Source organism: Cyprinus carpio, chromosome B4 (assembly GCF_018340385.1).
Source record: "Cyprinus carpio isolate SPL01 chromosome B4, ASM1834038v1, whole genome shotgun sequence".
Taxonomy (NCBI): domain Eukaryota; kingdom Metazoa; phylum Chordata; class Actinopteri; order Cypriniformes; family Cyprinidae; genus Cyprinus; species Cyprinus carpio.
This window is the reverse complement of record NC_056600.1, coordinates 9441035-9467054: the sequence shown is the minus strand read 5'-3', so window position 1 is coordinate 9467054 and position 26020 is coordinate 9441035. Positions and strand designations below refer to the sequence as shown.

Below are 26020 nucleotides of genomic sequence, written 5' to 3'. Positions count from 1 at the left end.
TCAAGTGATCGAATTGTCATAGACTTGTGTTATTCTCAGGCAGTGTTTTCCAAAGCTGCTCATGACATCACCTACACAGCCCATAGGAGGAAGATGGAGTGTGCATGGAGAACGAAACGGATATCTTGATACACAGAAAACGGATATTTGTCAGTATGGATTCATATTTTTCAAGGAAATGCTTATTTTTTAATTCAATCTATAACTCCGGTGTCTTGCATGGATTGAACAGGGTGGTTTAAAGAAAACTACATTTATTAAAATACTATGCACATCCACTGTGCACATACAGTGCCCCACCATATCAACGATGATGACACTAATTATAAAAAAAAAATGCGTTTCGTTCAAATCAGCGGTAGATTCTACCGATATGTATAGTTATAAAACAGAAGTGCACTCAGGAGGTACTGAATTAAAATCATATGCATGTCTGAAAATAGGGCTGGATTAAATATCTCGCTATAAAACGGCCGTAAACATGCAGCAAGAGCGTGAATGGGTGTGATCATGTTTTGCATCGGGGCTGCTGTCGTGATGTGTCAACCTGCAGTGCCCTGATCAAAACACAAGCACATCATAGACATGTCCAACACAAGCGCTCGAGCACTGGAGGGACGGACATCATCATCATGATAACGGCATACATTTATAGACACTTCAACTTGCCTGGACTGCGCTTTGGCCATAGCGGCCACAAGCTGCTTTCTTTCCTCCTCAGATAGATTACTGAGGTCTGCCTCCACCCCAGCGGGCATCTGGATGAAGCCACCCTTCCCATCAGTTGCGAGTCCCGCTGGTAATCCAGCTAGCGCCCCTTCGCCGCCTTCTAGGCTCGCTTCGTTCCCCATGATCGACCCCCTTTCCCTTTTAATCCCCCTCCCTCCAGCTAATTACGCGGCGATACGGCTCTTAATGTCCGGAATAAGGCTACGGCGTCGGTATCCGCGGTTGGTTGGTTTGGATGCATGGCGTTTTATTTCTCTGTTTCAGTCGAGGGTCTTTGTGCGATAACGCGCATCCCGAGAGCAGAGCCTCTCTGTGCGGGTGTAGGTCTAGAGTTGTGCGCCTCCCTCCTCCATCCATCCAACGCGCATGTCCCGCCCCTCACAGGTGATCATAAGACGTCGCCGTTGAAAAAAAAAACGGAATTAAAGGGACAAAGCGCCTTAGAATTAACAAATCTTCTCATAATTACCCTGTTTATTTTGCTTTCAAGCCGAGCCAATAATTCCCTAATTAACAAACCGATTTGGTGGAGAGCAGCTGGTTTTGTAGTAACAAAACCTGGAACACTTTGCATTACAGAAAGCATGTTACACATAGGCCTGTAAATATGTTTAATTAGGCAGTGACAGATGACATATCCATTAACTTTTTTTCTAATATCAAGATTTTTTGTTAATTTATAGACAGGAAATACCTTATAAATGCAAAATCGCATTACCTTTTAAGGAATAGTTCACACAAAATGTAAACTTTATTGAAAATTTACTCACCCCCAGGCTATCCAAGATGTAGATTAGTTTGTTTCTTCAAACAGATTTGGAGAAATTTAGCATTGTATCTCTTGCATTTAGTTTGTATTATGGATTATGGACTAGTATTTTGGCCACAAGTAATGGTTTAAAGTTAAAATGATGTAAAGGTGGACTTGTTTTTTAATCAAAGAATTAGAATCGCCTTGTTTCTTCACAAGACATTACCTGATGGACTGGAGCTGTGTGGGTTATTGTTATGTTTTTATCACTTGTTTGGAATGATTCTGACAGCACCCATTCACTGCAGAGGATCCACTGGTAAGCAAGTGATGTAATTCTAAATTCCTCTTTGCTAATGAAGACACAAAACTTATCTACATCTTGAATAGCTTTAGAGTGAGTACATTTTCAGCTATTTTCTTTAAAGTTTTGGCTAAAAAGTCCAAAAATTTATGTTATTTTTTATGGTGGCTCCAAACTAAAGTGAATAAATCTACAAGATATTAAAACTACAAACTCTGCAGCTGAACGCAGTGTAACCAATCCGAGCAGAACACCAGGGGGTAATATTTTATGGTCTAAAAATTATTAGTTCTTACTTTAGGCTACTCTCACTTCCACATTATCAGCACTGTATTTGATATTGTAGCATTATTATAAGAGTTCACTCGGCTCTTAGTACTTGAATTTATTCTTAGCTCCCTGCTCTGTTACTTTGGTGATATTTGCACCCTTTTCAAGCTGCTTTGAGGAAGAATATAATGATTAAAACTGTAAAATAAAACTGAAACTGTGCTGTACCTTTCTCTAGTTGTCTGCTTTGGTGTATAAGAGTGAATTACTTGCCGTTAGGTTTAGTGATCCAACCACTGCATAGATCACACATTCACAAACACATCCATTCACAGACTCAGTCATCCTGCTCACAGATCTCCTGCTGAATAGGAATCATGAGTCACTGCATCAACATGTCCATAAGTCATCAATATGTCCTTGGCTCACAGCTATGCCAAGGGCCTGGAGACAGAAGGAGACACCGAAGGAGCTTGTCACCAGAGTCAGAGGGAGAATTTGCAGAGACACATTGCCCGCTTTACAGGGCTGTATGTACCGACAGTGCCGTTTGTCCGTAAAATCAAATGTTAGAGGACACAAAACCTGTTGGTTTCACAGAGAAACAACATTGCAGACGGTAGGTGTGAAGGCTGTAGGATTTTCATTTACTCCAACAATAGCATGTTCTCTGAATTGAAACCCAGAAAGCCCCAGACATGCAACTTAATATAACTGTGTCTGAGCAGCCTTGAGGAGTGACGGAAGAAAATTCTGTCTCCATTAGCAACCTTTATTGATTCCCACATTTGTGAAGAGATGAAGCTGACTGCAGGATCACTCTCACCAGATCAACACATCACTGAGCCAGTTCGGAACAAAACATATGGGATCAAATTTGTTATCCAGGGCTGAATACATTTCCTAAAATTCTTAAACAGTTGCCAAATTAAATGCAAAAACACATTTAGTGAGTCATTCTGAACTCAGAGTCTTGTGAATAGACCAAAACAGATCCAATTTTACAGGAAGTGTCCATTTTCATTGCATAATCTGATATGGAGATGTGATGATGCTAGAATCACTTCTGAAACTAAAACCAGAGGTGCTTTATCTAAAAAAAAAAAAAAAAGAAAAGAAAAAAAAAGTGTCTGAACCATAGCATAGTTGTTAGCACACTTGCATCTGACATTTTGAGCAGTAGTGATTTCCTGATCCTGTTGGCCCCTCTTCTCTCAATCATTTTAAGTGCTCTCTATAGTGTTTCATCAATAAAAATGGCAAAAAAATTACAGACAGGTGTCTAACAACAGGGCTGGAACCAAACACTGCAGGAAGGAAGATCTCCATGACTGAGCAGCCGCTATATCTTCAGCTGTAGTTTTAACAATGCAACAGCTCCATACCAGAAACCAATTAGGCAAAGAAAATGAATGCTTATTGTAAAAATCTGATCCATAATTTGTCCATTTACAGGGTTACACCAACCAACATGCTTAATCATTGAATGTATTTAGTATTTATTTATATACTATTATATGTAAATGTGTTCATATTTTGAATTAGCTTAAAAAAAAAAAAAAAAAAAAAAACGGGGCAGTTGCGGCCTAATGGATAGAGAGTTGGACTTGTAACCCCAAGGGTCACAGATTCGAGTCTTAGGTCCGTCAGGGATTGTAGGTGGGGGGAGTGAATGTCCAGCACTCTCTCCACCCTCAATACCACGAATGAGGTGAGACCCTTGAGCAAGGCACTGAACCCCCAAATGCTCCCCTGGCGCCACAGCATTGGCTGCCCACTGCTCCGGGTGTGTGTTCACGGTGTGTGCGTGCATTTCACTACTCACTGCTGTGTGTGTGGGCACTTGGATGGGTTAAATGCAGAGCACAAATTCCAGAGCCACACGTCCTTTTCTTTCCATTGTTATATTTTCAGTTTTTATTTAAATTTAAGTTTTAACACATTTTGATGTGCTTTTGTATTTTATTCTTTACATATTTCTATTTAGCGTTCATTTTATTTCAGATTTAGTAATTTTAGTACTTCAACTTATCTTATTTCAATAAGTTGCCAAACATGACCAATAAATATATAAATAAATAAAAATACTTAGTTTAGTTACCAAAAACAACACTGGTATCACTCTTTTATGTCAACTGCACACACTTCTGCAAGATCTGGTCTTTTCATACAAGGCTCAAGACACCAGTTATGCTACTACATGCATTTCATACATAGGATCTCAGATTCCTCTGATGCAGTTTCCGGCTTCTTTTAAACTATTAACGTTTCATCCTCTCCACCCTATTTACCATCAGAGTGACGGCTGTGTGATGTGACAGTGGAGGCTTATTCAGCCCAGCCCACAGCTCCAGGGGGAATTCGTCCTTGGCGTGACCAGCTGTTGTCCCTGAGCTATATCGAGGATATGGACTCTTATCAAGATCCACAGATGCTCTAACGATCTCCACACATCAATTAACCAGATCAAACGGCATTAGCAGTAAGTTAAGCTCTCTATCATGACTTTCTGCTGTTGGCACCACAATCAGGATAAATACAATGACAGGAGAGTCAAAGATTACTATTGTTGTTGTTAGGGGGCTGTCCTGCCCTTATTCCCTCTTTTCCTCTCCCTCTCGTCTACAGTGATGAACGGCAGCCCAGAACAGATAGCCTTCCCCACACAGGGCTGACCGCTGGAGCGAACACTAATGACCTTAATGCTCTGAAGCGGAAGTACACGCACACACACACACACACACACACCACTGTAAATATAGCTATGAAACCTGGTCAAACTGTTTTTACAGTGCCATTCAAAAGTTTGGGGGGCAGAATTTATTTGTCCAAAAGATTGTGGAATATTATTAAAATTTAAAATAACTGTTTTCTGTTTTAATACATTTTAAATTGTAATTTATTCCTGTGATGGAAAAGCTACATTTTCAGCAGCCGTTACTCCAGTCTTAAATAATATTTCATTTTTTAAATATATTTTTGATATGGTTATTTGGTGCACTAGAAAGATTTCTAATAATAATCAATGTTGAAAACAGTTTTGCTAGATTAGTGCAAACTGCGACACATTTTTTTCAGGATTTTTTGATGAATAGAAAGTTCAAGTTTTTTTTGTAATACAATATTTTGTACCATTATAAATGTTAAAAATGTAATCAAACTTTTGAGCAGTACTGTATATTCTATATATTCTATACCCACAAATGCTCTTGTTGGACTTCCTGTAGCAGCCTATCTCTTTAATGAATATACATACACACTCATATACACACATAGTACACATGTATAATGCTTTACAATGTGCCAGTGAGTGTGTGTGTGTGTTGCTTTGTGACATGTGTATATGCCGGTGTGTATGGGTGACTTACGGTGCTCGGAGAAGCAGAGAAGTGTAACTGAAGCCTGAAACCTAATCACACACAGTGCGTTGCTCATTAAAGTTGAATATGGGCTTCAATACAGAAAATATGGCTGGCATGACCCTTCAGATGAATGTAAAGGAGATAAAACATTATTAATAAAAGTTACACACAAGCTGTGAGCGTTATATGAAACATGACTAGCTTTCAAATCAGGACAGTGTGGGAGTTTTGATAGAGACTTGTACAATATCTTCTACCTGTAAACATAACACGATTTCTGTCAAGAATATGATGATTCAGAAGTGACTGTGCAAGTGTATATAGTCACTAACACAACTATCACACACAAGATTTATAAGTGCTGCAGAGTTGCAAGAGGAAGTGAGAAAGAACTGACAAAAAGATTTAAAACTGGACACAGAAGAGAGCAAAGGCTTACATACCTGCTCTACAAGCTGACTGTCTGTTGTTGGCTGTAGTACTCGTGACTGGACAGCTCCTTGCACTTCATTCCCTAGGGACGACGTTTCATTTGTGGTATATTAGTCGTCCTGATCTCCACATCCTTCTTAGACAGTCTGCATGTGCTTAATTCCTCCCTTAACACCCTGTTTTCCCTCCCAATGAACACTAATAACTGGCTGGCTAAAAATACACTCTTAAAGGGAAGGTGTCTCTCACCTCTCTGGCTGCGCCCTGCATCTGCTTCAACAGAAAGCACACCCCCTTTAATTCACACACACCTCTAATCAGCTTTCTTATAGCCACCGGCCAATCATGGGTCTGGGATAAGACACAGGAACATGTACTTACAAGCACATGTGCAAGTACTAAGGTCAAGGCCACACTGAAAATCCGGGAATCTAAATATAATTTGAAGATGGAAATAAAGTTTATTAGAGTGAAAAAAATATATAGTAAACTGAATAAAGAAATATGTAATACTGCAATATATGTAGGTCATTAGACTTAAATTGGTATGCTGATCATATAATTAGTAATTCCATTAATATTATAGTAAAATATATGAAAAAAAAAATCACTGGTGGTCTCAGACTTATTTAATAAAAAATGAAACACTAAATACATAAAAGAAAATTATATAAATATATATAAATTAATTTAAAAAAGGAAGAAACAGTTAATTAAATTTTGCATAAAAATTACCTGTATTGCCGAACCATTACAATTGTGCAATATCTTTCATTAACATTTTGCCTTATTGCTCATCAATTTATGCTGATTTTAATTAAAAAATGCATTACAGTAATGTAAATCAAATAAGAATCACAAACAAACAATTTTTTTCCCCCTGGTTAACTATGACTGAATGATATACTTCACCCAATTACTTCAAGTTACTGTTTTTTTTTTTTTTTTTTTTTTATGGTGAATATTGCTATAAAGGGCTTACCTTGCAACAACGACACAGGCATGAGCTGCTGTTGTTTTGGTGTTAAAAAAGATACATCTGTAAATGCAATATTGCCATGTTATTAAACCTTTGTCTGCAAGACCTGTCACCTGTTGTATTTATTTATCCGTAACTTAATATTCAGCTGATATTGGAAAAAGACATTATCAATGACAGTTTAACCTCTCTAGGCTTAAGGTTAAGTTAAGTTTAAGCCAAACCGTTACATAATAAGGCTCAGAGTATCTCTTGCTTCTTGTGTGTGAGTGGGGAGGGACACTGGTGGGGTGGGCGTTTTGTTCAGTCCAGAGTCAGATTAACGTTAAAGTAAATTTTTTTGTGAAAGACACACTGTCGCTTTCTTTTTTATGGGATCTGCAGGTTGTTTCTGATGCTCATGTCTGCTACTGCTATTCTGCTCACTTCCTGTAGAAGGTTTCACCTGTTTCAAAGTAGATCATCTAATAATTGTCATTAACTCACCCTCATGTAATTCCAAACCTGTATGACTTTCTTTCTTTTGTGGAACACAGAAGGAGACATTTTGAAGAATATTCCAAAGCAGTTTTGAATATGAGCATCATTGTGATTTTTTTTTGTGACTAATGACTAATTTTGGTCTGGTTCATGCATGTTGGAATATAGATCACAATACTTACTACTTTTCATGTGCAGTTTGTCCAATTTGCAGTTTGACAGTCCCTGGTTATTACATACTTTTACTGCATGGAAAAGAGCAGCATTAAAATTCCTTAAAATTTATCTTTTTAATAAAAGAGAATATAGGACCTCAAACATGAGGCTGAGTAAATCAAGTTTAATTTTCTTTGATCCTTGGATTACTAGAAAATGAAAACCCAACTGTGACCAAAAGGGTGTAACAAACGGGATTAAGAAAATTATGAAATGGAAATTATTCAAGCTGTTTAGAAAATGTAGAAAAGCATCGTATTCTAATAAATGCAAATTGTAGGTGAGATTGCCTCTATCACGCTCCAAGGGTTATGCCTCCAAACTCTAAACGAGAGCGATAGAGAAGGATATACGGAGGATGGAAGGGATGGAAAGAGCGAGTGAAGGAAGGAAGGAGGGGGAGGGAGGAAGGGAATGAGGGAAATTCATTAGGTGTGGTGAAGTGTACCATTCTCATCAAGGACAGAGCTCATTTTAACTCCATAATGAGCCTGAGATTAGGGGCTAAGGGGGGTTGTGCTGGGTGACTGACTGCTGACTTCATCACTTGTGCCGTGATGCTAAATATAAACGTACTGTTTTCAACCAAGGTAGTTGGGAGTCTTTTCTATTATGTAGCAAAAATAAAGATATCCCATCTTCTCAGAAACACTTCACGGCTGCCAATTATTGGGCAACTAGAGTATGTCGTTTCAATAGTTACTTTTCATTCCTGTCCACCTGAGGGATTGTAATTAAGGCACTACTTGTAATTTTAGTATTATTTATATGCTATTATAGAATGTATTCATATATTTTTTTATATAAATAATTGATTTTTATATTAAGTTTAATTTTGTTATGTGCTTTTGATCATTTATTAGTTTTAGTTTATTGATTTATTTAATTTAACAAACTAAAACTATTCCAATTGTTTTGGTAAATAAAATAAAGAGGAAATAAAATATAATATCAGTTTTAAATTAAAAAGGGAAGTTAAATTATAAATGTTGCCTTGGAAACTAACTGAAACAACTATGTTTAGGCATTAAAATTACTAAAACTAAAACTGAAAAAGGAAAATGGTAACACCTTGTATAGGTTGTATATCTAATGTATAATACATTATATATGTATTCATTAGATATACAACCTATGTATTCAATAATATCTTTTCATAAATAATTATAAACTAAGTTAAAATGCATTATGATATTTGCAGATTATTTGTTACATATGAAATGATCTGTTTGTTGTGTGTTTTAATGCATTACACTTTGCAAGAGTCTAGAGTATTATAATAAATTATAACTGTGTTTACAAATATTCACTATGCATTATAAGGTGAATAACAAGGCATTATTAATGCATTTAAATATTTTTTTAATTATTATACTGTATATAAAGGCTTCAAAAAAAGTGTTCATTGTTATTTCAGTTTTAGTCATTTTAGTATTTAAACGCATTTCAGTTAGTTTCAAAGGCAACAATTCTCATTTTAATTAAGTTTCTTTTTTAAATCTATTTATATATAACTTCAGTTCTGTTTTAATTAATTTGTTTAAATGAATTGGTTTTCGAACAGTTTTAGTTTACAATAACAACTCTGATTCAGACAACTGCATATGTGTGCAAATTATTAATCAGAAAAATTAATTTTACAGCCATAAATCCATTACAAACTGTAAAATAGTAATTCTAGTAATTCCATTTACAGAGAGCAAGAGAGAGATTTTTTGCCTTGGCTCTGACCTGAATCTCCTTTCTACCCAGAATCCTTAGGGCCATGGTGTATGTGTGTGAGTCAGACAATGTGAAGAGACCTCTGATTCATGGCAAACACTTACGCACACATGCCTTGTGCTCTCATAAGTGTACTTATGACACACACACACACACACACACACACACACACACACACACACACACAGAGAGCGAGAGAGAGAGAGATCTCCAGGATACAGAATGACACACTTGTTTTCTGAGGACACTTTTGATGTGGGGGAGATGATGGATGTGTGAGGGCAGCTTCATTTCTGTTGCTCTCCCGTGAGTCACAAACACTTACATGTGCACACTCATTTCAGGTCAAACCCTGGGCACAGAATAAATGAACAGTGCTTAATATTTTGATTGAGTTTGGAGCATTAAAGAAATACTTCTCTCGTCATCATAGAGATTTTGAAGTACATGATAATATAGAGCTATATATGTTGTATACAGCATCTTACAGCACACATTTTAACCAAATCCATCTCTGATTCACTGACAATGAAAAAAAAAAAAAAAGATTGTATCCAACCGCCATCTAGTGGTAATAAGCACCCAGTGCGACCTTAAATAGCCACATTACAGAGTGTGTATGAAAACGAACTTTAAGTTTAAAAAAATTCGATAAATAAAAAAAGGGTTTACTATTTGTTTGGAAAAATTCCACACTTAAAATATAGAGTAAGTAGGCTATAAATATAATATTTGGTAATTCTGTAAACAGTCATAGATGAATGTCAAATCCTTACCAATTTTAATTCCTTACATTTATATAGCGCTTTTCTGGACACTCAAAGCGCTTTACATAGAAGGGGGTATCTCCTCAACCACCACCAGTGTGCAGCATCCACCTGGATGATGCGACAGCAGCCAGATTATTGGTGGAGAGGAGACAGAGTGATGAAGCCAACCAGTAGATATGGGGATGGTTAGGAGGCCATGATGGTCAGAGGCCAATGGGCGAATTTGGCCAGGATGCCGGGGTTGCTACTCTTTTTCGAAGGACATCCTGGGATTTTTAATGACCACAGAGAGTCAGGACCTCGGTTTAACGTCTCATCCGAAAGACGGTGCTTTTTGTCAGTATAGTGTCCCCCATCACTACACTGGGCGTTAGGACCCACACAGACCACAGGGTGAGCACCCCCTGCTGGCCTCACTAACACCTCTTCCAGCAGTATCATAGGAAATTTTGTGATTAGGTCTCCCATCCACTGACCAGGCTCAGCCCTGCTTAGCTTCAGTGGGCAACCAGTCTTGGCTGCAGGGTGATATGGCTGCTGACTCATTTTCTTGAGTTCATGGGTACAGACTGTATAAAAACAAGTATTGATAAAAAAATAATAATAATAATAATCACCTCATGACTCCACATTGATACCATATTTAGATGTTGGCTGGTTGTGTTGTGTACAAGCCAAATTGACAAGACAAATAATAATAATAATAATAATAATAATAATAATAATAATAATAATAAATAATCCGTTGCTAAGTGTTATTCTGTATTTTTGTTACACAACAGTCACAATTTCTAACACACAATGGGCAAAAGATAAATATTTCCTCTAAATGAGACAGTAAAACTAAACTAAACATACAAGAACATTTAAGAACTGGGTAAAAGTGAAATTTCTGTTATGGTTACTCACCTTCACGGCACTATAAACACGAACGACAAGGCTGCTGTTTCTTGTAACTGCGGATGTCAAGCTCATAAAAGTAGTCTGCTATATTTAACGTCTTGTAAAGTCAAGCTTTATGTCAGCATTTTTTGAGAACGGGCCGAAATATAAACCGTTATTCGCAGAAAATATCAGTTTCATTCGTTCAGCTTCCGTATATTTAAAACTAGCGCGTCACGAGGTGCTCCAGAACAAATTAAGTTTGTGCGCAGTTTTTTCTGCTCCGCCTACTTCTCCTAATATGGCACCGAGGGGGCCGAACTTCCGGCTGTATGCAAACAAAACGCTGTCACACTATAAAATGGTAGACACCTGATATAATTTAGCAAATTATATAAGGGTTAATGAGCTGTTTTGTTCGCAGAAAGTGTGATTTGGATGATAGAAATTAAGCTTTCTATATCTTTGAATCAGTTTCTTCATAAAATAGTTCATTAACGAGACTCGAAACCCATGCAGTTCATGAGATATTTGGTTTGGCATTGGTTATATTTATTTAATTTCCAATCACTTTCCCATGGGCATATCCGAGACACTCTGCAAAGGTCAAGTCCAGCTTGGATTAATCGAGCTTCCATCAGGCAACAGGTATTTTAGGGAAACATCTGACTAAATAACTAACAAATGTGTAGCTGAAATTAACAGCAGCTGGAATTTGCTGCAACAATATTAGATTTGTATCACAATTCACACCAGATCCGTGTTGCACGCCTCCAAGCTCAGGTAGCTACCTTTTGAAAACTTGCCAATGCCCCAAAAGTTGACTACTTATTGTGACTATTTAAAAAATGAGACCGTAAACTACATGACGTGATAACTTCGCCTCTCACCAAACACGATATGAGTTAACAACATTCACAGATAGACTACATGTGTCCTCCAAATGCTGCCAAAAACACATCAAAGAAATATACAAATAATCCACCCACGACCACCCTGAAATTATAGAGGAAATATTTATTTAGACAACCAAATGCATGCCAGAAACACCAATTTTACATAACTGACAGCTCCCTTCTCCCTTGTTGCACCAGCCAGCTCCAAATCAACTCCATCTGGGTCAGGGAGTGGACGAGAGCGCCATCTGGTGGAAATACCTCTGTATTGCATTGAAATGTCAATTTTGCCGAACAGTGGGGGGTGGAAACCTGTATGTGTGAAAAGACTATAGACCTATAATACATAAAAAGGGAAAATGGCAAACATATTTACATCTCGTACAACTTGCATGGCACAGAAATGACCTCTCGCACGACACACTGACAATAAAAAATAAAGGCAGAATTCACATGCAGTGTTCTCCATGGCATCTAATCTGTCCTAACCCACACACATTTTTTTAGGGAGATTCACAGCTAATCATTGGAGATGATTTGATATTTCTCGTTAGTTTTGCACGATGAAGTTAAAACAAGACCTAAAGATAAGCTTAAAACAGAAAAAAGAAAGAACGACCGAAATTAAGAAAGTAAGCATGTAAAACTGAATTAAAAGAATACAGATCTGCAAACACTCAACAAGAATCTGAGCCTAAAAACAAATAATTGGTCCGCCTCTGTGAATCATGGCCCATAGCCACGTTTACAACTGAATAGAAAAAATATCAAAAATAAATGCAACCCTTTGAACAATAAACAATAACCAGCAATAAATAATCAAGTGGTGTTCTGCTGTATATATATGTACATATATAGGGTCACTCAGCATTCAGCCTAACATAGACTGATATAGCAAATCAATGATGAGAACGTATGAAATATGAGTAATAATAATTTAGAAATACAAGACAGACATTATGGAAATATCTAAAAAACATCTTTCAAAAGATGTTCGTTCATTTTTATGCAACCAACATTTAAAACGATCATCTAGACGGCTGTAATCGGCAGATAGTTCGACTATGCAACTGGCTTGGAAGAGCTTATTCATTCAACTCATGCACGTTGTATATGAAACCTAAATTTTGGCAGAAATGGTCACCACAGTTATTGACTGTTTTTAGTCAGTCAGGCCCACTTGATTATCTGAAACATAGTTAACACGAACATCAAAACGCTTCTGAGGATCAGAGGTTAGACAAGCTGTTACTAAGGCATGCCTTAATTTCACCTTTGACCAATTGTGTCCATAATTACTTAGTGTTGTTCTATGTACAGTACAATGCTTGCTTATATATTACAGTCTTCACAAATCTAAGCAACTGGCTTCCAGTTTTCCAGGTGCCCAATTCACTCCACCATGTCTTTTTTTTTCATATTTTGACAAAAGAGTTCTTCGTCTTTTTCCATTGGCACTATCCCATCGTATCGCAAATGACTTTTGGCAAACGACCGCCGCACTTCCTCTGATGAAAACATCACGTGTATGACGTCGGATCTGTAACAGTAGGAGTGTAAAAGGTCTTTGCTGTCACATCACAACAACAAAATCAATGTGCTTTTCCTGGTGAACAAGAGACATGAGCAGGATTCTCCGTTTTTGAGTTTTGTGCTATCCATTATGCACGCTTGTCTGTTGTATGAGTGACTGATGCAGATGTTTACAAGTGTCTGTTGAGTGTGCGTGAGTGTATCTCACACGCTGCGCGGTGGTCTCTGCTGTTCGTGGGTCCTGCGGTTGCGTCCCCTCTTGTTCTCCTGAAGCTGTTTCCACTTGGCTGTGTTAGGAGGTCCTCTTTGTGGGGTCTGGGTACCTCTTTTTCCCTGGCTGGGCTGTGCTTTTTGGTTCTCAGGAGCACTTTGGACCTTCTGCATGCTTTGTGTGTCTGGTTTGATACTTTGGCTCTCCGTACTCACTGTGCTTCCTGGGATTTGACTTCTTTGCAAACCTGTGGACTTTGGGGGAATCTGTGCTGTTGGGTTGTTCGGCACTTTTGGTGTGTTTTGCACCCTCTGCGTTGGGTTCTGCAAACTCTGAACCGTCCTTTGAGGGGTCTTATCTGTTTTTGTTCCGACGCCAGCTATGGGGTTGACTTTGGGGGTTTTCTTCCCCTTTGGCTTCTTCTCTCGCTTCCAAACGCGCTCACAGAACTCATCCACACTGTTGAGGTCTGGGTGCTCCAGGAGGCTCATGAAATCCCGGTACCAGAGTTTGTGCTTAGGGGAAGGATCCTTATCGTTGGCGCCTGCTCGGAGCAGCAGCTCGCCCACGCGCTGAGATGGGATGACCTGGAGATTAACACGCCGCAGGGGCTGGATGAAGCCGTGCTCGACGGCGTGGCAGTGGTACACTCCCGAATCGGCCTGGGTTAGACTTCGGATCAGCAGACCCTGGCCTGTAAGACTCAGCCTTTCATCAATAACAATCTGAAACAGAGAAAAACAGATTGAGTTTATTAACACTTTTTCATAGATTTTGACCTCAAAAATGGTCCCAGACCAGAATGTAACTGCTGATGTTACATCTGGGGTTCAAGGAAAACTACAGCACAGCTGGGGGATTTTCTTACACAGCAGGAAGGCTGAAATCTGACCATTATTACATTAACATAATGACCGTCTGCGGCGAGGTGTTACTTTAGCACTATTTTTTGCCTGATCATATCTGAAAGAGAAACACAGCTGGTGGTGATGGTGGGTGGTAAGGGGGTCATTACGTCATATCCTGTTCAATAAAATACCCTAAAATACCTTAATTTAGCAGTAATAACATTCCCCTTCTTTTTTGTAAAAATGCAACATTTTACTTAGTGCTAATTACAATAAAGTGTTTAAAATTTCATTTTGTGTATAATAAATGTATTTTAATTTATAAATCATTTTGATCATTTTTTTCAGGATTGTAAATAAACCGTTTATTTGAAATATATATTTTTTAATTTAAAAATCATTAACTTTTGATCAATTTAATGCATCCTTGTTGAATGAAAGTATTAATTTCTTAAAAAAAAAAAGCACTGATCCCTAAATTTGGACACACTTTTCTTTAAACATCATGGCCAATACTTATATAACCAATAGTGTGAGTTTAGGGTGGTGCTTCTGTATCTGTTTGTCCAACCAATGGCAGACTTATGCGATTCCATGTGTGTTTGGCAAAGCTTATGATACAGAAATGACATTTGTAATGTGAAAATTAAAAATGTTCTTTCTGCATTCATAAAAAATGACTGCTACTTTAGACAGATTAAACAGAACAGCAGTAATCTTTAATTAATTCAAAACAGTGTTAGACTGTTAAAACCATTAAGACTGCCAACTGATCTAATGTATGAAGAATCTGGAAACTGACCATGGCGAGAGAAATGAGAAAACGATTTATGTTCTCTGCAGTCTTTTCTGCATGGGTTTTGATCACAATGACAGCATGTCATTTAAGTGCATTTTTGCAGACCTATGTTATTTATAAGTTTGTGTGTGTGTACCTCATGTTTACGCTCATCATTGGGTTTCTGTAGCTGCCAGTAGATTAGAGCTCTCTGAGACTTCGGGCTGCATTCCAGAAACATGCTGCTGTTCTCTACACCATACACACTTCTCTCCTCCACACTGCTGTAGCCTTCCAGATCATCTAACACACACACACACACACACACACACACACACAAGGAGGTAATGTTCAGGACTAAAATAGAACGGTGTGCCAGTGGTGCCTACACAAATGAAAGATTATAATGCATCTGTCCTTCTCAAATGTTCAGGCATGCTGATTTAATTCTAATGTGTTATTGATTTTCTGTATTAACATTTAGTTACAGGACGTTGCTTTTGAGGTGCAATTTTAGTAGATCACAATTGCACAATTTTCAAAACATTATATTACAGAAGAGGTGTAATGAATGGTCATTGCTGTATTATAGAAGATCTAAGAAGATCTTTTTTCAAGCATTTTTTTTTCTTGAAATGAGGTGACTTGCAACAACTGTGCATGTCCTCATGTTGGTTTAGGCAACTTATTCATTATGTCTGATCAGAATTAAATAAATATCCTTACCATTGTGGTGCAGATCAGAGCACTGGGAAAGAGGATCCCCATTTCTGATGTCCTGACGCCTCGTTCTCCTGTCAAATATAAAGATTGGATTAGACACATGTAATGTAGATCTTTGCATCTTTAAAAACACTAAAATTGACTATAGTATTTAGTTTAGTATTTGCAACACTACTTCACCCAAGCCACTAGAGGGCACTGTTGTTTCAATCAAACAACTCCATTGTACCATATTTTCATACAGACTTAAGGATGATGTGATCTTTATAAAATACTTTAGCTTTCTACAACAATAATTAAACCATTTGTGTAAACAATGTGCCTCAGCTGCACTTTCAACTTTGGCCAACATAGCAACACTGTGCGGAGAAACTGTTTGTCCACATAAAGCAAGAAAGGGAAATAATTCCATATGGTTCTGTGGTTCACATCACACTTTTAGGTGTATGCAGGAAAGAATGTGCTCTAGTTTTAATTCAGAAACATGATTCATGGAGAGATCTTTCATGATGTTTATTATTGAATTCCAAACCTCACAACCATCTTGTAATACCAGCTCTGCACATCATTCTCAGCTAAAAGGGTCTTTAAGTCTCCATTAGAAGAGTTTTGTTCCATTTTAAGAGAGCAGCTTCACCTCTTAAATGCTAACATGGGCTAGGGACTTTGCCAAGGCTGGCACTCTTATCCATTCACAAATGCACTGAAAGACTGAGAAGATTTCCTGTGCCTGACTGAAAACATTCAGGATCTGGTTTAAAGAATGAGGTTTAGCTGCAGTAGATCTTAGGGAAGGATAAGTGAAACACGAAAACTTGCTGAGATTCTCGTGTTTGAAACAGCCTCTTTGTCATTTTTCATGATCTGTCATTTTCTTTTCCTGTTCTGTTCTTGTATTTCAGTACATAGCTCTCTGTGTCTTCTCATTTCTGTAACATGTTTTGCTAAGGCTGCACACACACACATTCCTCGACTCTGGCTGTCTCAGTACATGCGGATGGTGCGGTAAGGACGTCTGTTTTGCATTTTAGGAACACTGAAAATACAGTATTTGGAGTGGTGTGGACCATCCTAGTGTGTGGACCATAAGGGTGTGTCGGGACCAAAGCCATGGCCCTCTTCTTCCTCTGTAAAGGTGTAGCTGGCAAAGCATGCAGAGTGTGTGTGTGCGTGTGTGTTAAGAGTGGGTACGTGGCATATTGTGAGCATGTGTTTATAGAGTGTTTAAAAGCAGTCTGAAATACTTAGATCCAGGTGTTTGTGCTTGTCGATGCAAAACTTGTAGTGCACTAAACACCTGAATGGTGAATATGGTGCCATAATTTGTGTTAATATGTCATTGGCTTAAAGGGATAGTTCGACCAAAATAGTTTCATCATTTACTCTCCTAAATATTTTGAAAAATGCTTTTTTGTCCATACAATGAAAGTCAGTGGGGTCCAAAATAACTCCACTGGACAAAAACGGTTATATAAATATTTTCTTTCATGTTTCACAGAAAAAAGCAAGCCATATAGGTTTGGAACAACATGAGGCTGAATAAATAATACAAAAACTTTTATTTGTGGGTGAACTGTCCATTTAAGAATATGTAATTTGACTCATATTCCAAAATAAAGCTACCAAAATGTTAAAAAAGAAAATAATCCTCATCAAATATGTACTTACCTCTTAGCAGTCGGAAAATACCGAGAGCACTCTGTCCCGTCCCAGGCACAATACGGATCTCTTGCCAGGCAGCACTCTGCACAGGCCTTCCCGTAGACCTCACAGCGGTGCAGGGGCATCTGGGAAATCCCTAAATCTGACCCGAGGTACAGCTGTTGCTGTTGACAGATGAACATATAAGTCTATTAGGACACGGTTTGCTCTCTGCTAATGGCTGGTGAAGAGTAATATCAAGCAGACGTACTTGTTTAGTGGAGAGCTCCATGGCAGTAATAGGTGTTGGCTCCTAGAAGGGAAAACAGAACAAGTTTAATCTCATTTTAAGATCCGAGGATATTTTTTTGATGACATGCTGTGGCTATGCAGACAGATTTATGGGGGAGCAATTAAATGTACTAAGGTGAAAATTATAGTTGGAGGATTTTGATTCCAATAGCAAGCAGAAACGCACAGCTCTCTGGGTAATGAACAGTTGGCACTCATACCCTGAACACCGTCATCTCTTCCAGCACCACTTCCTCCAGATCATGCCAGCTTTCCCTGGGAATGGTCACTACCTTCAGCACAGTTCCTAAATCTGATTTAAGATTAGAATTTTTTAATATTCATTATTTGTACAATATTTCTTAGTAATTGTAACAGTATTTTTTTTCTAAAGCACAAGTAAAATAAATTAGTAAATAAAAATGACAAGAAGGTGGATAAAAAATTATCATTTTTAACTTAACCATTTTTTAGTTTCCAAAGAATCTTTCTGTAAACAGTACTTTTTTTACTTTGTGTGAAGGACAACTACAGTACAAAGAAGTGTAAAAGTGGAGTGATTTCTTGGCTTTATACAGCAGTTATATTTCTGTACTGATGTGCTGGTTGGTTTTACTAACCTGTGCCGATGAACATGACATCGTACTGGCCGTCCTCTGCTTCCACACGATCCACCACCAGCTGAGTGAACTGGTACTCCACGTTTGTGCGCACCACAATGGGCTTCCCACCCATGGGTTGCACAGGGTTATACATGGCTGGGTGCAGGCGTGCGAATGTAATAACATCATCAGGAAGGTCTTTAGTGGAGTCAAAGCCTCCGAACGTTTTGCTGGGACACTATGGTGGGTAAAGTAGGGGAGATTAAGGGTTAAAAAAATCTCATTGATGCACAGGTTCAAATTTCAATGTTGCGATCTGAATAATGTAGTGTGGTTTTAGTTATTTCAGTATGCATTCAAAGTAATGCAGCAATGTATTTTTGCGCGGATGATTTTTAGACAAATTTAGTTTTAAATGTGCAAGCAAACAGTTAGGGTAATAAAGAACAGTATACCGTCATTTGGAAAAATAATGCAATGAAGTATTTTAACAAAAGTGTACATATATGAAGCTGTAGTTTGTCAGTTTTGTGAAAATGCCAGATACATTGGCCAGTACTCACTGTGCCAGGACGGGGGTATGGCACTCTGCCCTGAAAGGGAACCCACTGGTAGTTTGGCCCATCCCTGTGGGCATATGGACCTAGAAATACCCTTCGGATGTCTGCCATACTATACATGCATATAGCCGATCCACGGAAGATATTACTGAGGAAAGAAGAAGGGAGAACGGAGGCTAAATCATTGATAGAACACAAAATATTTTGACATTTTGTGTGCATTTTTTCTAGAAGTGTATATATCAGAAGTAAATGATCCATTTCAATGCATTTCAGTTATTTTAATTTAACAAGAAAAAATTGGGCAGGACAAATGTGTGGATTTTCTTTTGGATCAGGATTTGACAAAATAGATTGAAAAGTCTTTATGAAAACAAATGAAAAATAAGAGGGCTTGGCAACGTCATCTGAGTTTTTACATTTTGATGAAAGATCATGAAGACAAATTTAATGAATGCACAAATGTATCACACACAATAAGAGCAGAAACGTGTGTTAAAGTTAATTGGGTTGATTTTGATTTCATGTGATGTATAAAATTAGCATTTGTATTGCAGTGTATATGTGTGTATCCAAGCACTTATTCCCCCTAAACAGCCATGAGAACAAACACACTGTGGTGATCAGCCCATAGCATTTGTAAAATGTTAATTAGCGAGAAAATCAATTAACCACAGGGCACATGAATAAACTAATTCCCCATCACTCAGTCAGGGTCCCAGACATAAAAATGCACACACACATACATGTGCTTGCACACTCTAACACATATACCCAGATAAAGCACGAGATAAAATCCATCACCCCAGCGTTCAGGCCTCATTAAGTGGCAATATTAAAAGCAAGTCCCTAGAATGCATTTCTATTCATCTCAGAAACGGGGCACTTAGAAAACCAATTAAAGCAGTCCAATTCTTTAAAGCCCGTAATTGAATTTTCGAGTGTTGTGTTCCCTGCATACATTAGGAAATCAGTGAGGTGGGAACACATGAACAGGATGTGCAGGTTTGGACGACTGCTGCTTTTGCCTCTCTCGCTTTTTGACAGTGATTAATCGTGATATGTTTGTCCTCTTCCTCATCTCGTGTTTACATGCACGCACACCTCCGTACACACACACAGTGCGCTCATCCATCATCTTAAAAGTCTTTTCTTCTTTTAAACATCATTTATCTGCTTTTGTTACTGCCTACACCCCTCCCCAACCCTCTGCTCCTCGCCAGTAGGGCCAGAGAAGAGGGTGTCTGGCTGGGGAGTGAGATTCAGGTTACCACCTTAATCATATTTCTTCTGAGCTGTGCTGAGCCGAAGCTGAATGGGGAAACAGGTAAGAAAGGGCAGAGACAAGGATAAGGAGGAAATTCCCATCCAGAGTGCAGCGATGTGAAGCGCCTGTCTGAGTCTAACCAGATTACTGCACTGCAAAGCTTCTAATGGGTCAAACATATCACACATCACAAAATCACGGCCATCTCATAAAAGAGAAGAGAAAGAAGGAAGAAAGGATAGGAAAAAGGAAGAAAAGAAGGAAAAAAGAACAAAGCGATAAAAAAGGAAAGGTAAGGAAAAGAATATAGAAATTAAGGAATGAAGGAAGGAAAAAGGCAGAAAAGGAAGGGAAAAAAGAATATGGGAAAGGAAAGGAAAGGAAAGGAAAGGAAAGGAAAGGAAAGGAAAGGAAAGGAGGTAGGAATAGTATGGAAAAACAAAAAAAATAAGGAAGGACAGAGAAAAAAAGAACAGCAAAAAAAGCAAAGAAAGGAAAGGAAATTAAAGGAAAGGGAAGAGTCCTCTGCAGCTTCTCTTAAAATGTTTCATATGCTTAATTGTATGTATTTTAAGTACAGTATGTCTGTATTACCTGGATGTAGTAAACACAGCATAGATCACTGGATTCTTTGGGTCTTTAGCACTCATCAGAAACACATCCTCTGGAAGTGAAATAAAGAAATATTTGGAGTTATTAAAAGTGGATAAAAACACCTTAAACTGTATTGACAGCATCTGGAATGTTGCAATGGAAGTTTATGGGCCAACTGTTGCAAGTTTGCCCCATAAATTTTCATGTTTTTTACAGCTTGAGGGATGAGTAGAAATTGTTTCCAGTGGTAACAGCATACCACGGATGCTGTCGATGATTTAACTATTTCATGCATTTCCCACAAGATTTCTTTAAAGATGCATTTTTGACTTTATTTTAAAAATAATTGTTCATATAATTATGTTCAGATTAAACGTTCATAGAAATTTCTTACGCAGTTCATCAAAATGTGTGTCTATTCCACTGAGGCCAGGAACTGAGCAAGTCAGCTTGGCTTTCAAGAAGGTGGTCCATTTGTTCACGAGACTCCTATGTCCACCCATGTCATTCTGGAGAACATACCAGCAGATTAGTCACATCTTCTTTAAAAACCACATAAAGCTTTGACATTATTTCCAAATGCACTGGAAAATGTGCATGATCTATGTTTCTGTATGTGATGATACCTTACACAGTTGTCCTATCCTGGAGATGGTAGCTTTGCCTGTATATTCACCATCCATAGCGTTCTCTTTAAAGAACAGGAAGATCTTGTCATCTTCAGGATTATCGCTCTCTGGGATCAGGTGTATTCCTAGAAACCTGGGGTCTGGAATACACACAATGCATCAGAACAATTTCCATAAGACCGAAAGAAGATACAGAAGAAACGGAGTTGTTTAAAATCAGCATTTTGGGAAGTTCAAACCCACAAAAATGACTGCACACTTCATTGAATCCCTTTTAGCTGTTCCAAAATGAGCCGAGACCTCAGTATTGCCAGTTACAGGGGGATCACTCTTACCCAACCGTGACCGCTCTCTCTTGCAGAAACGAAATGTAACACGTCCCCCACCCACGTGGGCGGCACACGCTTAAAGTGACATGCAGTGCTGCATTACGGCCCAACAGACCCAACAGGATGTGAAGCTTAAATAGCGGAACGAACATTTACCAAAGAGTGACTCCGTTCATGCACTGAGAGTGTGTATGTGTCCGTAGAGACGCCAATGAAACAGTGCCGCCCATGTCATTCAATACACCGACTGTTTCCCAAAAACATTAAACTTGTTCCAGCCAAACTTTCGAATGTTTGCTCTGTAAAGGCTGATCCACTTTGAAGTGCGGGAAGAATAACCATCAACAGCCATCGGCTTTATTGTCTGAAGATAGCGAGAGGCCCGTGTTTCTATTGATAAGGCTTGATAGAATATCCATGTGACTAATCCTCCAAATGACACTGGCTCTTTTGTGCGAGAGAGACAGCTTTCAGAGCGGGCGAAACAGAAATAACGTCCGATGTATCCGTGGTAACAGACGGCGAGGATTAAGGTGAGATGAGCATTTTCAAAAGCACCTTTCCTCACGAATATAGAAGGGTATTGATGGGAGGGACGCTGACCCTGTGTGAGGACTGAAACGAGATCCACTTGCAGGAACAGCTGAGACAGGATTAACTTCATGGGAAAACACTGACTGACTCTCCTATCTTGATATTGACCTTTTGTGTTCCATAAGTCTGCAAAAATGCAGGCGGAATGTTAGAGGAAACACTCAACACCCCGGGCGAGCTAATCTCTCCTGCAGACGTTCACAAAGAGGCTCTTTCTTTCTCTCACACATATACGGACACATACACATTCATGTGAAGGGACATAAACTTGTGCACACAAAAGAAAACCCATAAATTTACATTTATTTCACACATTTGCTCTTGGCAGACACATGCTTAGCAAAGTAACATATACTGTGTGATGATTTCACCAGGCAGCTAAGGATAGAAATTGAGTGCTAGGATGAAAGTCATAAAGGGTCTATAAAAACACATAGACAGACACATATGCAAGCATATGTATACAGAGGGTCTTTCTGAACTCCTTAAAAATACAGACTGAGACAATATTTCAACTAGGAGTGGGCAGCATGGCTAATATCTCATATCTCAGAATGAGGTAGAAGCAGGATTAACTATTGTGCCTCTCCAAACAACACACATTAATGAATAATTCAGCAGTTTTGAAAAAATCTGTTAAATAAATTAATCTGTGACTCGCTCAAAGACAGTCCTTTGATTCGTTCCTGAATTAATCAGCATTTTTGAACAAACTAGTTGAGTGAATAATTCAACCAATGCTCATAAAGGCAGTCACTTAATTTGTTCCTGAACAAATCAGTCCTTCTGAACAAATTGGTTGAATAAATGACTCGGTAACTCACTCATAAAGACAAATACTTAATTCTTTCTTGAATGAATCAGCATTTTAAACAAATCACTTGAATAAATGATTCAGCAACTCACTCATAAAGACTGAATAATTTGACTGAATGATTTAATCACCTGCTCACAAAGACAGTCACTTGATTTATTCCTAAATAAATCAGAATTGTTTAAAAAAATTAGTTAAATGAATAATAAAGTTACTCATAAAGACCCACTCATTGAACCAATCTGGTGAAAGAATGATTCAGTGATTTACTCAAAGAGTCACTTGATTCACATCATGGTGTGCATTTCTATCTCAATGTAAATGTTTATATATTCAATAACCAGCCCTAAGTTATTCAGAATAGCATTTTTACCATTCAGCCATCTAGAATCATGCTGCTCAGTTCTGATTGGATGATGTGACCCAAGTGTTCGGAAAATGGCAAAGTCTCGTCCCATGAAGTCTGCTGATGTTCCAGAATACAGTTCTTCATCTGACAAATAAATAAGAGCATGAAATCTCCAATCAGTAAACACTGATTCTAAATTTTTAAAACCAAACATCACCATCTCTGACTAACTCACCAATCAGGAGGGATGAGGACTGCATCTTTGGATCATAGGGACTTTTCCCACGTCCGTTCTCAAAGTAGTTGGCATCCAGTCTGAAGATGTTGTCCTAAGCAAAGGGATAATGAATTAACCAACCAACCACAGCAAGTAACCAAATGAGGTAATGGAGAGGTGAATGTCAAACAGTGCCACTGAGTCTCTTAATATTCAAAAAGTAGTCAAAAAGATGCTGTTTTTGAAGAAAAACATTCATAGAAACCTACTTTAGATTTGGATCTCCAAACTTGCAGCAAAAAAACAGCACTCAAGTTATCTTCTATTATGTTCAGTGCACTCAGGCCATTATTAATTTGCGTGGATCAAATCTTAAAATTCAATGACATTTTCCACCATGTAAAGGCCATCTCATTTCCCACAGTTGAGGCACTTCTAAATAACACACTTGTGACGCTCTCATTTTCTACTTCACTGGGCCGAAATTGTTAACAGGGTAGACGTTAGCAGCAGATAGCCACCATTCATTTCCTTTTCATTCCTTTAAACGTTTTGGTGAATGTGCCATGGACATATTGTATGTATCCACATGAGTGCATGAGTATGTTTTAGGGCCATTGCTTTCCTGAGAACTGGAGAACTAAGAGAATTAATTTGATCAATTATTAATATCAAGTGTGTTGTATACCTCTGCTCGCTTGCCTATCTCCAGGTAAGAACAGATAGGATGGAAAGCTCCGGTGCCACATATGTAAATATGCGTCTGGTTATACGGCTGCAGCACACGCACAAAGTTTGAGCATTCTTTCTGAAAAAGACAACATAAAAAATATCTGTTAACCAAGATAATATAAAACATGCCTATTAGATGGAAATCAGACAAAAAATTTAATTGTATTAATAAAATTCATTATTAAATATTTGTATTTAATAATAATAATAATAATAATAATAATAATAAAAACACATATTTAGTGATCAGAACTTGGATATGGAACATTAAGCAACCACCCAGAACACCTTATCAAACTACTTTTGCTTAAGCAAGAACCACACTAATTTTCTTCGAAAAATGGGAAAATAGTTTGTGAATATCATAATTTCTCACTTTCAGACTCTCTGGTTATGTATAACTCCTCTAATGCAGTTATTTTACATTTATGATTCATGATGAAATACTGCGTATACCGTACATTTTGAGAACATCTAAATTGACACAAGATCTGTAATAAATAGGTAAATGAGACAAATCTATGTAAGCCTAATATTTAAGATTTTAGTGTCATTAAAATGCCTTTGAGTTCCTGCCGGTTGAGTGATGAAGTTCCCACCTGTTTTATCCATCTCAATATCCTGTCAGCCAACTCTCATTAGCGCTGAAAGTGTGTGTGTCTGGTTTTGATGAAAGGTAAATGTATAGCACATGTCTTGAGGCCATCTGAATGAGTTGGCGAGAGCCGATGAGTGAATTGTTTCATGTGAATGAATGCTCTTTAACTCCCTTTCATTTGCAAGATATGCGAGGACCAGGTTCAACAATAATAAACCGACACATTATAAACACACTGCACGAACAAACACACACCTATGCGCACGCACACACCTTTCCGCAGCTATTGAGAAAATAAAGCAGGTCCATCTGTGTAAACACTGATGTGTGTCGTCTGAATGCGAGTTGTCATTTAAGAGCACAGGAAAGGGTGTTGCCATCTCTGTGTGTGTTTTCACCACAAAAAGACACATACACACTCTTATTCAGCACACACATATGTGTGTGTGAAGAAAGCCAAACAGAAGAATAGATAAATGCAGGCCTGTTTCCCTCGATTACATCCAGTTCAGTTCAGTTTGAACAAGCTATTCAAAGCAGATAATAAATGCTTGTATAAGGCTCAGATTTTCTGGCAACATGTTCAGTTTTCTTACAAATCCAGTGACCTCAATCACCTGCAACCGCCATTCGGCAGCCAATCAGATCGCTGCTTCACACATATGTGTGACCCATCTTGGTCAACCCACACAAAGGCACTTTAGTGTGTTAATGTAATGGCTTTTCCAAGCTAAAGGAAATGTGTGTATTTCTAACATAATCATTCCACGTGCGCTATAAAATTCATCCCTTCCTGCACCAGGCAGAATGTTTTAAGTTTCCCATGGCCGGTATTGTTTTTAAGGCCCTCGCCTGCTGCGATAGAGCCAAGTGTGGTGTTCACGTGAGAGAAAGGTGGCTGAACTGGCACTCTTCGA

At 38.2% G+C, this 26020-nt stretch overlaps 2 protein-coding genes across 13 annotated transcripts in view; both read right to left on the bottom strand.

Annotated features, from left to right (window-relative positions):
* LOC109073077 (protein piccolo-like) overlaps positions 1–6001 on the bottom strand; it is a 48843-nt gene extending 42842 nt beyond the window's left edge. For 6 of the 12 annotated variants that reach the window (XM_042721859.1, XM_042721867.1, XM_042721868.1 and 3 more), the window contains exon 1: positions 670–1102. In XM_042721859.1, coding sequence (XP_042577793.1) covers positions 670–851 — 182 coding nt within the window. In that variant the 5' untranslated portion in view covers positions 852–1102. Of the gene's footprint in view, positions 1–669; positions 1104–5859 lie in introns of those variants that run through there. The other 6 variants (XM_042721863.1, XM_042721866.1, XM_042721870.1 and 3 more) reach the window with 2 other exon arrangements.
* Positions 6002–11894: 5893 nt separating this feature from the next.
* sema3aa (sema domain, immunoglobulin domain (Ig), short basic domain, secreted, (semaphorin) 3Aa) overlaps positions 11895–26020 on the bottom strand; it is a 104320-nt gene continuing 90194 nt past the window's right edge. Inside the window, exons 7-20 of the mRNA XM_042721872.1 lie at positions 24462–24581; positions 23792–23885; positions 23581–23700; positions 21468–21610; positions 21236–21350; positions 20842–20911; positions 18984–19128; positions 18439–18658; positions 18040–18131; positions 17799–17840; positions 17555–17712; positions 15890–15957; positions 15321–15466; positions 11895–14262 (exon numbers count right to left, since the gene is read on the bottom strand). Coding sequence (XP_042577806.1) covers positions 13531–14262; positions 15321–15466; positions 15890–15957; positions 17555–17712; positions 17799–17840; positions 18040–18131; positions 18439–18658; positions 18984–19128; positions 20842–20911; positions 21236–21350; positions 21468–21610; positions 23581–23700; positions 23792–23885; positions 24462–24581 — 2265 coding nt within the window. The 3' untranslated portion in view covers positions 11895–13530. The remainder of the gene's footprint in view (positions 14263–15320; positions 15467–15889; positions 15958–17554; positions 17713–17798; positions 17841–18039; positions 18132–18438; positions 18659–18983; positions 19129–20841; positions 20912–21235; positions 21351–21467; positions 21611–23580; positions 23701–23791; positions 23886–24461; positions 24582–26020) is intronic.